This window comes from Chrysochloris asiatica, unplaced genomic scaffold, assembly GCF_000296735.1.
Source record: "Chrysochloris asiatica unplaced genomic scaffold, ChrAsi1.0 scaffold00176, whole genome shotgun sequence".
NCBI lineage: Eukaryota > Metazoa > Chordata > Mammalia > Afrosoricida > Chrysochloridae > Chrysochloris > Chrysochloris asiatica.
In genome coordinates this window covers 551724-565286 of record NW_006408694.1, presented here as the reverse complement: position 1 = coordinate 565286, position 13563 = coordinate 551724, and the positions used below count along the sequence as shown (strand labels likewise).

Below are 13563 nucleotides of genomic sequence, written 5' to 3'. Positions count from 1 at the left end.
AAATAACTGAACTGGGATTGTTTGCTTAAAAAGCTAAAGAACTCCATGTTTCCTGGCAGGTGTAAGTTTGTAATGAGGAGTGCTAAAGGACTAATTTAACTTTAAGATGATCCCGTAGTTTCAACTCAGGCATATATTTGTCTAACAAAGATTAATTGCTAACCGGAACAAGAACAAGCAATAATCAAATTAACAAGCGGTATTCTAAATAATGCAAAAGCAAAAAAAATAAATAAATCATAAAGAGAACAGTCATTATGGACATGACATTTTATTTAGTAAAGATTTTTTCCACTGTAAGATATATAGAAAAAGAGCTCTGGTAGCGTAGTGGTTATGAATTGGGCTGCTAATCTCATGGTCAGCAGTTCAAAACTATCAGTTGTTCCGAGGAAGAAAGATGAGGCTTTCTGCTCCCGTAAAGATTTACAGCCTCAGAAACCCTGTGCAGGGTCGCTATGAGTCAGAACCAACTCCACATCACATAACAACAACAACAAGATATATAGAAAGCAAAACTAATAGAAAATCATTTTTGCTGCCAGAATATTGCCATACCAAGTTTCTGGAGTATGTAAGATAGGCTGAATCACTCTTTTAGGACATGCAACAGAAGGGGTAAAGATTAGTGGGCAATTTGGACAAAGCTAATGTTCTAACTTTTTCATGTGAAAAAAGATGATTTTATGACACTGTGTACTTGAGGTTTTGAAATTATTGTTTCACTTGCTTTGGAAAACAGTCTTCAATAGCATTGTCCTTTGCAAATTGGAATAGCTGTTCTGACTATCCTGCTCATGTCATCTGGCCATTGGTGTTATTTGCATGAGTCTGGTCAACAGTGCGAACCTCATCCAGAAAGCAGTGCTGTGCAGAGCAGCATCTGGAAGGACCAAGCTGCTATGTGTAAGTGGGAGGGACCTTCCTGCAGTGAAAGGGCACTTGGGGACAGCTGAAAAGCATAAAAAGAGCTGTCCAGTGAAGAATCTATACACTTGAAAATGGTACATCTAGGAAATGAGATCATGAGGGGCCTCCATGCCACACAAAGGTACTGAAATAGAAATGGTAGAAGCTTTTGTTCCTATATCCTAAATTTATAATAAATCATGCTCAGAGTCATAACTCCATCAACTTTTGCTTCCCATCCTCCCGTTGCCTTCTTCCTTCATTTAAAAAGAGTTTTCCTTCTTATTTCGCTTCTGAGTTTTATAATTGATGTAACTATTTTCTGCCACAAAGGAATTATATTACCATAAACTCATTTGTTTACTGTTCTCTAGCTGACCTAGAAATGTTGACTGTGATTTGTAGTAAAGGCCGATTTGTGTACTGGCCAATCAAAAACTGAAGCGCTCATGTAAGATGCCCAGGTGTCCTGCTGACTTTATTGGAATTCGCTATGAGAAATGGCTGATGGAAAATATTTTCTTTCTAGTAATTATTTTTTTTGCATTCACCTTATTCAAAGAGATAATATATAAAAAGTGATCACTGAGATTTATGGTGTTTTCAATTAATTAGTGTGGCCTTTTTCCACAAGAATCTTTTTTTAAATTAATTTTCCAAGCTTCGTAGGTGACAACTTCTCCCTATCAAAAGGGAAACGTAGTACTCCCATCATAAGCACTTGGCAATCATCACAACTGCTGGTATTTACAAAGGGGGAGAAAAACTATAGTATACCTTGGTTATGATTAAAGTAGATCCAGGCCTTAAAGCACACCAGAGCATTCTTCACCTTAGTAACTCTTGATAAAGTTCCCGAATGCAAGCTCGTAGTGCATTGAGTCTCTTTGAAGTTATATCAGTGCAACCTGCCATTGAAGAAAGAATAAGATGAACGGTAGAGTGTCCCTACTTCTTCTAAGGATCAGGTATTAAGGAACAGTACAGGACACACAAAAGCTGTAGATAGAGTGCTGGGTGATATTAGGACAAACTGCACACTGAGAATACAAGAAACTTTTCAAGCATATTATGTAGACACCTTTTTTGTGAATAAATTATATTTAATCTTGCTTAGAAGCAGACAGGTAGACCAGCTAACCCATCAGGATTCCTGTAGTTATTTATTCCTTTTGGTCACTGAATTTCAAAGCTGGCAGGGAACTTTGGAAATCATCATTTAATAAGTGGCAAACTTAGAACAACAACTCTGTTCGATAACCCAGACTACTGGTGTGGCGCTGTTGGTTAATGAACTGGACTGCAAAGTCCACTTGAACAGGGAGGCCTGTGGTTCAAGCTGCTCCTTGGAAACCCTATACAAGGTCACTATGGGTCGGAACCTACTCGACAGCACTTAACAACAACATACAAAACCCCCTCCTTCATGTATTCACACCAAATGCACACAGTTAAAGTCCCACCCCCTTTCTTCAGATCCCACAATGGTTCCATGTGGTATTCCCATTAGCTCCATGACATCTTTGTCTGGTTAGGACCTTGAGTGTTTTGTTCAATACATGTCTGAGCATTCCCTGAGGCTACAGCAAGCCTGTCCAAAGTTCCCAATTCCACTTTACTTGCTTTCTGGGGACCCCACTACGTATAATTTTTGACAGAATTTCTTCGTGTTTCCCTTTACAGGTTTCACAGCAGCAGCCTCCCTTGTGTCTTTGGCTTGGGCCTTGGCTTCTTACCAGAAGGCTCTCCGGGACTCTCGCGATGACAAGAAGCCCATCAGCTACATGGCGGTCATCATTCAATTTTGCTGGCACTTCTTCACCATTGCAGCCAGAGTCATCACATTTGCTCTCTTTGCCTCGGTGTTCCAGCTGTACTTTGGGATCTTCATTGTCCTGCACTGGTGCATCATGACCTTCTGGATCGTCCACTGTGAGACAGAATTCTGTATCACCAAATGGGAAGAAATTGTGTTCGATATGGTGGTGGGGATCATCTACATCTTCAGTTGGTTCAATGTTAAGGAAGGTCGGACACGCTGCAGGCTCTTCATTTACTATTTTGTGATCCTTCTGGAAAACACAGCCTTGAGTGCCCTCTGGTACCTCTACAAGGCTCCCCAGATTGCAGATGCATTTGCCATCCCTGCCCTGTGTGTGGTATTCAGCAGCTTTTTAACTGGTGTTGTTTTTATGCTGATGTATTATGCCTTCTTTCACCCCAATGGACCCAGGTTTGGGCAGTCACCAAGCTGTGCTTGTGAGGACCCAGTAGCTGCCTTCACTCTGCCTTCAGAAGTGGCCACAAGCACTCTACGGTCCATCTCTAACAACCGTAGTGTGGCCAGTGACCGGGATCAGAAATTTGCAGAGCGGGATGGGTGTGCACCTGTCTTTCAGGTGAGGCCGACAGCGCCATCCACACCATCATCTCGCCTCCCGCGAATCGAAGAATCAGTCATTAAGATTGACCTGTTCAGAAACAGGTATCCCGCATGGGAGAGGCATGTTTTGGACCGAAGCCTACGAAAGGCCATTTTAGCTTTCGAATGTTCCCCGTCTCCTCCAAGGTTGCAGTACAAAGATGATGCCCTTATTCAGGAGCGGTTGGAGTATGAAACCACTTTATAGAGAAGAATAACTTGTAGGAGCCACCAAGTCCAGTAAAAGAATGACAGCGGGCTGTGGCAATAATGAAACTTCATCAGAGAGTAGGGCAACCAGCTGTGACAGTCTCAGTCTAGCTGTCATCATGACTGGTGTGATCCATTGAAGCTGACTGGCTTTTGCTGCTCTCCTGTCCAAACAGCAGTGCTAAGAGCCTCAGCTACTCCACCTGACAAAACAACCCAGCATAGGACTCCTTGTTGCTACCAAACTTCTCCTGCACAGTCTTTCAACTGATCTTTAAATAAAAAGATATTCAGTCATACATACACACACACACACAAACAGTCCTCTGTCAAAGTAGCTTAGGTGGTTTTTCTTGATGCAAGGCTCTGGAACACAGACAGAGGGAGAGAGAAAATATATCACTCAAGACTCCAGAAAAAAAAAAAAAAAAGTACTGCTTATAAAGAATTCATAAAATATTTTCTCATTTGGAAACAATTCCATGTGTGAAAAGTCTACCCGATGGACAGCAAACTCAAGTGTGTTTACACATGTATTCGAATTGAGGGAATGGTTAGTTTTCTACACATTTCAGGATTTATATTTTAGTTCACATTTTCAGTTGGGATCATCCTTTATGACAGAAATCCTATGCAGCACATTTATGGCTTTCAATAAGACCAAGGAGCTTGCCAATTTAATGATGTAAATGAAATGATAATCATGACTCAGTCAGTATTCAGTTATAAAAATTTAATAAATGCATAAAGAGGGAGTGGGGAAATGGCAGAAAGAGAGTCTGATTCTGTGCTTGGGCAGCTCCCATTGGAAAGACAGGTCAGAGCCACAGGATGGACCCAACTGGAGCAGGATCCAGTTTGGGATGCTGGATGCATAGCTCTGTGGGAACACAGGCAGGCGGTATAAGAGAACACATTACCATACCTTTCTAGTGCCAAACACTGAGCACCTGCAAGATAGATACAGAAGCCAAAAGGACTAAGCCTCACAGAAGCAGATGTGAGAATGAACAATCAAGTTCTCCACTGAACACAGACATTTCCCCGTATCCACAGTCAACCTGATGTGTCTTTTAGAGGCTTTGGGACACATATTAGTAAGTATGAGCAGACAAATGCATTGAAATATGCTATGAGAACACTCTTTTGAACTGTATCCTGCTCAAATGTGTACGTATTTGAATTATTTGTAAAATTGCACTCTTACAAGCTTCTGGGTTTCAAATACCTCCGTACGGCAAGTAAACATCACCCTGCTTTCTGTTCTGTGTCCTCCCGTCATGGTGCTTTTTGTTGCATTAAAAGTGCCGGTCAACTTTGATAGTATTTTTTTATAGTTGGTGCAGAGTGGAATAACTCATGGATTATTTCAATATTTTTGTAATAAAAACTATAGGGTATACATATAGTATCATCACTTTTTTTATAGACCTGGAATTGTTTCAGCATCATACTTTAAGCATCAGAATTACTTGGGATGGCAGAGTCTAGTCCACAAATCCCATCTGCCTGCCACTGCAGATTAAAAGCACTTGTTTCTTACGAGATCACTTGACTTTGCAGTGTTGGTGCCCCAGGAACCTGGCCAGGGGTGCTATCAGAATATCAGGTGAAGACAGAATTCGCTTACCTAGAAAGGGCTTGTTGAGACTGGCCAATGTTTCCCAGGAAATCAAAGATGTAAATGCTTACTTCCATCCATCCATCATGACCAACCTGACCACAGTGAAAGATGTCTTAAACTGCCTTCCCTGGTTTTATTTTAACCCAACTGATAAATCCAATATTTGTCAAGTCACCAAAAAGAGATGGGGGGAAAGTCAGCTTAATTTAATCATTCAGTTATTTGGACTGGCTAACTCCATTGTCACCACTTGTAATGAGTACATAACACAGAGACTGCCCCATGATGATATTTGCAGAAAGGGGTACTGGGCTCAACCTTCAAGACTTCTTTTGGTACAAAGCCCCAGAGCAATTTTTTGAAATTTAAATAATTTTTATCAGTAGACGTACTTTCATAGTACTTTATGACTTGATCCTTCAAGCAAAACTTCCAGTCAAAAATAATCTTTTGGTTGAATGTGGGAAGATGATGTAGCCACCAGTGAAGGCCCAGGAAGATGTTGTTCTCAGCACACAGTGAAAGCATTCCACCCCAATTTTAGATGGAAAACTGATGATTTTGGCAAACTCTTTGTTTCATACAGAACCATGAGTTTCTAGCTTCATTAATTCCAATATTTTATATGATAATCTTTGGAAATTGAATTGCCCAGTAGAACTATACCTTTGATTCAATGATAATACAATAATGTCATTCAGCACAAAACCCAACAGGTCCAATCAGTCTTCAATCATGGAAATTCTAAATTATTTCTCAACTTGATCCCTAAATTACCATGTTAAAAGTCCAAATAAGTACTGTGTAAGCAAAAAATGCCATACTAGTTTGTATTGGAGGTAAAGATGGTAGTCAGCTGATATGAGTTTTTAAATTTTTCAGTGACTTCCCAAATACTCTAAATACTCTGTTATTGGATATACTTGAAAGATACAATGGATTTACAAAGTAATAACTTCTTGGTCAGAAAATGGCATCTCCACCATATTGTAAATTACCAATTTCCAAAAAATTTTAAAAAAAGATGATCAGTTAAAATTTAAAACATGGACAAAATGTATATGAATTGTTGAATGGAAACCAATTTGTTCTGTAAACTTGCACTCAAATCAAAAGAAAAAGTTTTGTTTTCTTTTAAAGAGGACAACAAAATCATGATTCAATCCTTCTTGTATGATTTTGAGAGCACAGCACTGCCATTGTGATAATAAATTTGATTGGTTTCTAAATATACAGATAACAGAGAATTTAAAGTATTAGGATTCAAAAGACATCGTCAAGTACAAAGGAACAAAGTTTGATTTTCTATTTCTATTTTAATTCTTAAGGTTTCATTTTCAATTTGCTATCAAACCCTCGACAGAGAGTAACTGGAGAATCCAAAGGGGATTAGCTATGTTTATCATACAAATTGGAAATTCTGAAAATAAATATTCTTTACTGCGGACTCAGGTTTCCTATGTCTGACTTCACTTTGAGTCCTTTAATAGGGGGATCTGCCTGTTAATACTTGATTTTTGGACAGGCTCATGAAATTTTCTAAATGAAAAATGTATTTTTTTTAAACTTTCAGACTGACATTTTAAAATGAAAGCATATTAAATCATTATTAATAGATATTTGAAGCCAAATAAGTATCTATGGCTTCAAAAGTCTTGTTGGAAAAAACAGTATCTTTTAATTCCATTTTTTCACAAACTTTAAAAAGTAAATGTATATATATATATATATATGAGCTTTACAGAGATTAAGTGTTTCTTATATGGAAAAATAACTTTTCCATGTCAAAGTTTGGTCCCCCAAAATGACTATGTCCTTTAAATCCTCTTCAAACTTTTGCATAGTCCTACTTAATTAATTGTCTAGCTCAATAATGTTGACTGTGTAGACCATCAGTTATTATTCATTTATGGTAATTTTGTTCACACACTAAATGAAATAAATTATCTTAAATGAGATGGCAAGAGTATGTAATTCAAGTATTAGCAAAAGATAAAATACAAAGATAATTCAAATATAAATGTATAATGGTCAAATTCTATAGCTACTACCTGTAATGAGCATAATATGTTTACCAAATATTTCAAAAAATGCCCAGTTTATTTTGCTTTGGGAGTAAGGACGTCTGATGGTTTAGAGTTTAAGATCTAAACGTTTGTTGGTTCAAACGCAGCAGGCAGCTGCTCAACAGGAGAAAGCTATGACAGCCTTGTTGTTGGTAAGTGCCATTGAGTAGGTTCTGAACTGTAGCGACCTTATATAGGGTTTCCAAGGAATGGCTGGTGAGTTTGAACTGCTGACCTTGTGGTGCTTATCCAACTGTGCCACACCAGGATATCTCCATTCAGATTATAGCCTTGAAAACCCTATGGGTCAGTTCTACTCTGTCCTACAGGCCTCTGTGTGTCAGAATAGACTCCGTGTCAATGGGTTTGGTTGGTTTGCTTGAATAAGCTTTATTTCTCCTTAATGATTTCTTCTGTTAAGCATCTGGGTAGCAGAATTTTGAGTCATTTCACAGTTTCTTTCTCTGAACAGACTGAATTGAGCAAAGAAAACTTCTGGTGCCTTAGCCAGGAATGTGTGAGGTCACACATTTGCTTTTATATGTACCAAATGCCACTGAGTGGAAACTCATTCTGACACAATGTTTAGACAGGAATCTAGAGATTTTGTTTTTCTTAATGAACCATTTTCTAAACTAAATATATGCTCCCCTTGTATTCTTCACACATCTTTGCCATTAGCCATTACTGGTTCTATATGAAGCTTGGGTACAACACCTGCATTTTTATGTTTCTAAAAGGAGAACTCCTTAAAGCCTTTTTAAAAATAGCCCAGACTGTCTTTCAGAAATACAGCTCAGGGCTGCTGTGGTGCATGGGTGAAAACCCAGCAGGACTGCGGTAGACATTTCTGGAACTGCATCGACTGGTAGATGCAGATCAGCTCAGGTTCAATTCTCTGCAGCAATCCAAAGTCACTTTGGAAAATCATTAAAACTTAGGCTTCTACCAGCTGGTCACTCATCCTGCCATCTTTCTTCCTCCTTCCCCACCGGAAGCCACATGTTTAAAAATAGCAAGAATGGGTCACTCTAGCCACTGCTACCCTCCTGCCCCAATTTCCATCTTGCCCTGGCCTGTTTCAAGGCATCAGCTTATTTTAGCATTTGAGTTGCTTCTGCTCTCCTCACTCACCTCCCGAGGACAGAGTTGAGCTTTGATGTGAACTCCAAGCTCTCTATTCACATATGTTCTGTCCAGTTGTTGCCCTAAAAATGGATACATGGAAATACTCAAGATGTGCCTGTGATAAACAATCACAGCATGATTACTCATTCTAAAGTAAAACTCTGGACTGTGAATGCAATTTACAGAAGAACAATGAGCCATTTAATTTTGCTAATTGTAGCAATTAAGGTTGTTCCCATGCAGCTTGCTGCCCTGTCATAGTGCCAAATGGAGTAAGATGGCTACAGCCATGTGCCCACAGAAATCAGAGGTTCAGACTCTTGCCCTTGAGGGTTTAAGGCATCTTGCTCTTTACTACCCATTAGAATCTCTTCCTCTATATTCCACTAGAGAAAGAATAAAAATTATATTGCATTGCACATACAGTCCAGAAATGTAAAACTTCAGTCAGCCTTTTGTGGTCTGCATTCCACCCAATATGAAAAGCTTAAGGTGCCCTGGTGGTGCAGTGTTGAGCTGCTAACCTCATGGTAAGTGGTGCAAACCCACCAGATGCTCCTTGGGAGAAAGATGAGTGAGGTTGGCTGCTTCTGTAAAAGTTGACAGTCTCAGAAATACTATGGAGCAGTTCTCCTATGTCCTATAGGGTCACTGTTGTTATTACTAAGTGCCATCGAGTCAATTCTGACTCATGTGACCCTGTATAAAGTTTCCAAGCAGCAGCTGGTGAGCTTGAACCCCCTACCTTAAGGTTCAAACTGACCTTGCAGTCCTATGCATTAACCTGCAGTGCCACACCCCTCAAAACAACTTAATTGTTTGCATAAAGGTTTCCATCATATACTGACATAGTGTAAATATTCTCTAAATGAGAAAAAAACTCAAATTTCTTCTCTGGTTATTTTTTTATAGTTTCAGTTTGACTTATTGATAGCAGCTTATCATGACTGAAAGCTTATCGTGTTCCAGGTGTGATGCTAAAGACCTTCATATAGATTATCTCATTTAATCCTAAAAACCACTATGAGTTGAGTAACATTTTCAGATAATGACAAAACTTAACTTCAGAGATGTCAAGTAATTTGCATCTTACAGCTAAGAACCAGAGGAACTGAGAATTGAGCACAACTTGTAATAAGTGCAACTCCTAGAAGACAAAGAATATCTTCCCGCCAGAATCTATTCCTGATTTGGCAGGGCTTTAGGAGAAAAATGTAATCATGGTATCATGATTATGTTTTTAAAAGATCATTTTAAAATTCAAAGATGTCTTACAAAATGAAAAGTTAAAAATAAAGAAGTCGGTGATGAGATATGGAAGTCTCTACAACTGTATCTAAATTTTACTCTAACTCTTTAATTCACAAGAGGCAGATAAATGCTATCCTGTCATTCCAGACACCTGCCCCCTCCAATTGCCTTGTTGCTGGTGGTATTAAGTGCCATTGAAACAATTCTTACTTGTAACGACCCTGTTTGGGTTTCCAAGGAGTGTCTGACAGAGTTGAACCACTGACCTTATGGTTAGTAGACCAGTGCTTTTACCGTGCCACACCAGGACCCTATGGCCCTACTCTGCACTACATTTGGTGACAAATACAAATTACTCTGCAGGTTCTTCCATTGTATTCTATATGCAGAATATATATATATGAGCTCTGGTAGCATAGTGGTTACAAATCGGGCTGCGAATCTTAAGGTCAGCAGTTTGAAATTACCAGGTGCTCCGTGGGAGAAAGATAATGCTTTCTGCTCCTGTAAAGATTTATAGTCTCGGAAACCCTGTACAGGGTCACCATGGGTTGAAACCAACTTGACGGCACTTAACAACAACAACAAATATATATATATATTTATATAGTGTGTGTATACATATATATAATTGCCTATAAAGAGAAAATGGAGCCCTAGTGTGGTGCTTTAGGATAAGCATTGGGCTGATAACCACAAGGTTGTTAGTTCAAACCCACAAGCCACTCCATGGTAGAAAGAAGAAGCTATTTGCTCCTATATAGATTTACAAGCTCCGAAATCCTACACAAGGTCACGATGTATTAGAATTGACTTGATGACAGTGGATTTGGTTTTAATAAAGAGAAAAGTAATGTTGTAATTTGTTTTTAATGCCTAGCACAAGGCATTTTTAAATCAAGATCACAAAGCAACAACAAAATTGTAATATTTTCATTGCCACACATAAAAATAAGCATAAGGAGATTATATAAAGGTAAGTCAACAATAAGTGGCTGCCTATAAAGGAAAAGTAATTTTATAACCTATTTTTATGCTTCTCTAATACTAGACATCTTTGAATGAAGGGCAAAAAGCAATAAGAAAATGACAATATTCTCTTGACATGTAGTATTTGACTCAAAGTAGTGATCTCTGCATATATTTTGGAGATATTCCTGAGAATTTCTTTCTGAGAAAAACAGAAATTAGGGCCTTCCAAAATCTCTGAAGATTTTTATAATAGATTTCTGGAAAGCTACCTTCTTCACTCTCACACACTGAAATTAATGAAAAGAGCCAGGACATTAGTTATTTAGGAAAAATACTTATGTCCCAGTCATTACAATGTGAAGGCCACCATAAAGCCACATTTCCTGTTTCTAAAGAGCAGACTTGAGCTACATTCCATCTGAGCAGTGGGAACAACCAGCTCTACCCATGGGTGTCTCCTGTAATATGGCCAGAAATGTGAGTTTGCTTAAAAATAACTTGTTTCAAGTCCTTGGGTGGTACAATCCTTGACTTCTAACCCAAAGATTGGCATTTCAAATCTATCCAGAGGTGTCTAGGAAGAAAAGCCTGCTGATCTACTTTCAAAAAAAAAAAATCAATCATTGAAAATCTTATGGAGCACATTTCTACTCTGACACACCTGGGTCCCCAGGAGTTGGAGTTCATTCCAAAATGAATGGTTGGTTTGAGTCTTGTATTGTTGTTGTTTTGAAGTGTTATCGAGTCAGTTCTGACTCATAGCGACCCTGTATAGGGTTTCCAAGGAGTAGCTGGTGAGCTTGAACCGCCAACCATTAATTTGTAGAGGTAATTTTCTCTACATGAAAAATTCTGGTCAGAGATTTTATAAACCCATGTGTCCTCTATGCCGACAAAAAAAGAGAGAAGAAAGCATGTTATATTTTACAAGTACAGAATAGTTCAAAGAATTCTGTGGTGGTTCTCAATCAGCATCAATATAGCCGCTGAGCTAATAATGTTACTAGGTCCACACTATGATTTCTGACTTCCTAGATTACCAGAGTCCTGGTGTGGTGCTGCAGGGTAATGCACTTGGCCGTAAGGTCAGTTTGAATTACAAGGTTGGCAGTTCAACCCCACCAGCAGCTCCTCAAAATCCCTCAACAGCGTCACTATGGGGAAACTCTAAACTGACTTGAAGGCACTTTGACAACAACAGCTACAGCAACACTCTTAGCATGTTCATTAACACAATGACAACTGTTTTAACCACTGCACTAGGCTAGAAGGAGCATGTAGTTACAGACATGTTGTTTGCAGAGCAAAAATCATGTTTAACAAAACAAAAACAGATTAATTTAACAGATAAACAAATATTAACAGTGTAGTACCCACACGAAATTTTCTTTTGTACTATTTTTGAAGGCTGACTCCTGATGCCTACTTTGAGATGAGAATTTCAGAGAAATGTAAAGTTTGGAGGTTTTATTATCAGTTCAGCTACCAAATTAAGGTGGTTGCGCTCTCATCTCACTACCATTTAATTTGCATTGAAATGAAATTAATCAAGTTTTTATTTCCTTTAATTGCTACAAAGATAAACAAATGGAGATGTTATGTCTAAGTTAATTTAGCTGTTCAAGTGGCATTGCTGGAGTCCTGGTGTGGCGCTGTGGGTTAATGCACTGGACTACAAAGTCAGTTCGAAATGCAAGGTTGGCGGTTCGAGCTCACCAGCTGGTCCTCGGAAACCCTAGATAGGGTTGCTATGAGTTGGAACCAACTCAAGGGCACTTAACAACAGCTTAACGAGTGGCACTCCACAATGGAGTTGCTTCAAATCTTTTTTTTTTTTTTAAGTAAATTCATTTATGAGTAAGTCCTAAAATGTATTGAAAATATATTTTAGAGTTTGATCACAATAAGAAATGCCTATTTTAATATCAAACCAGAAGAATCTATTTTAATCAACACTGGCATTCCCATCCTTTGCCATTCTGGAAAATGAACACTGCTGTTTGCCTGTGTTTGACACTGCTACATTCCCCTTTGCCCTGTTGTTTTCTAGGGAGCTCCACTGTGGTTTCTTGTTCTGTCCACACTTAGAGCAATATCATAATCATTACATAACCAGAGGACACCTGTCAGCTAGTCATAAAATGACCTTTTTATATACTTCTTTGAAAGAACCAGACATGCAACTTCCCTAACCAACCTTTCTAATATACTTCACATGCAAAAAGAAATGGATCTCTGAAGGTTTTTTTAACCTGCACTGAAAGATTTTCCCTGATCTGAATCAGAGGCTTGGGGCTTGTAAAGGAAAGCTATCTGTATTGGTGTGAAAAAGAAAAGAAAAGAAAAGGGTGGAGAGCCCTTCACATGCAGAAATACAAACCTTGCTGTCTCCAAGTTGCATATTGCTGATGCTATTGATTCCCTTTCCTTTTCAGAAACATCTTGGAACTTGTCAAGCTTTACTGGAGGTGATTTGCAGTTAATAAATTCAACAGACACTTTAATCTTGCAAATTCTTGTCTTGTGATATTGTAATTAGGGCACTGTGAGCAAACATTAATAAGTTAATAGGAAAGGATTGCTGTGTTCAGTGTTTTGCTACATGTGTCCAGGTTGAAGATCTCCGGAGAGAAGAACACGTGATTCCATGTGACCCAGTTTCTCATCACTCATGTCAGTAAGATTCACCCACTCCTTTGGTTTAGCTAGTAAGCTTTGGGGGGGGGTGGGGGGGGGGGAAGTAGAGGAACTCCTTGGGGCTTTGCATAGCTGAGAGATGGGCAGTGAGTAATTTGTACTTGCTTTGTTGTTGTTTAGTGCAGTCAAGTCAGTTCCAACTCATAGCGACCCTGGGAAGGGTTTCCGAGGAGTGGTTGATGGATTTGAACCACCGACCATGCTTGCAGTCAAGTACTTATCATACAGTACCACACCAGGACTCAAATTGATGTTTGAAAATGAAAAAAAAAAAATCATTGTCA

General features: G+C 38.8%; 1 protein-coding gene across 1 annotated transcript in view; it reads left to right on the top strand.

Annotated features, from left to right (window-relative positions):
- The window catches only part of XKR4 (XK, Kell blood group complex subunit-related family, member 4), a 674599-nt gene extending 671060 nt beyond the window's left edge, over nt 1–3539 (top strand). Inside the window, exon 3 of the mRNA XM_006871847.1 lies at nt 2593–3539. Coding sequence (XP_006871909.1) covers nt 2593–3539 — 947 coding nt within the window. The remainder of the gene's footprint in view (nt 1–2592) is intronic.
- Nucleotides 3540–13563: the final 10024 nt, after the last annotated feature.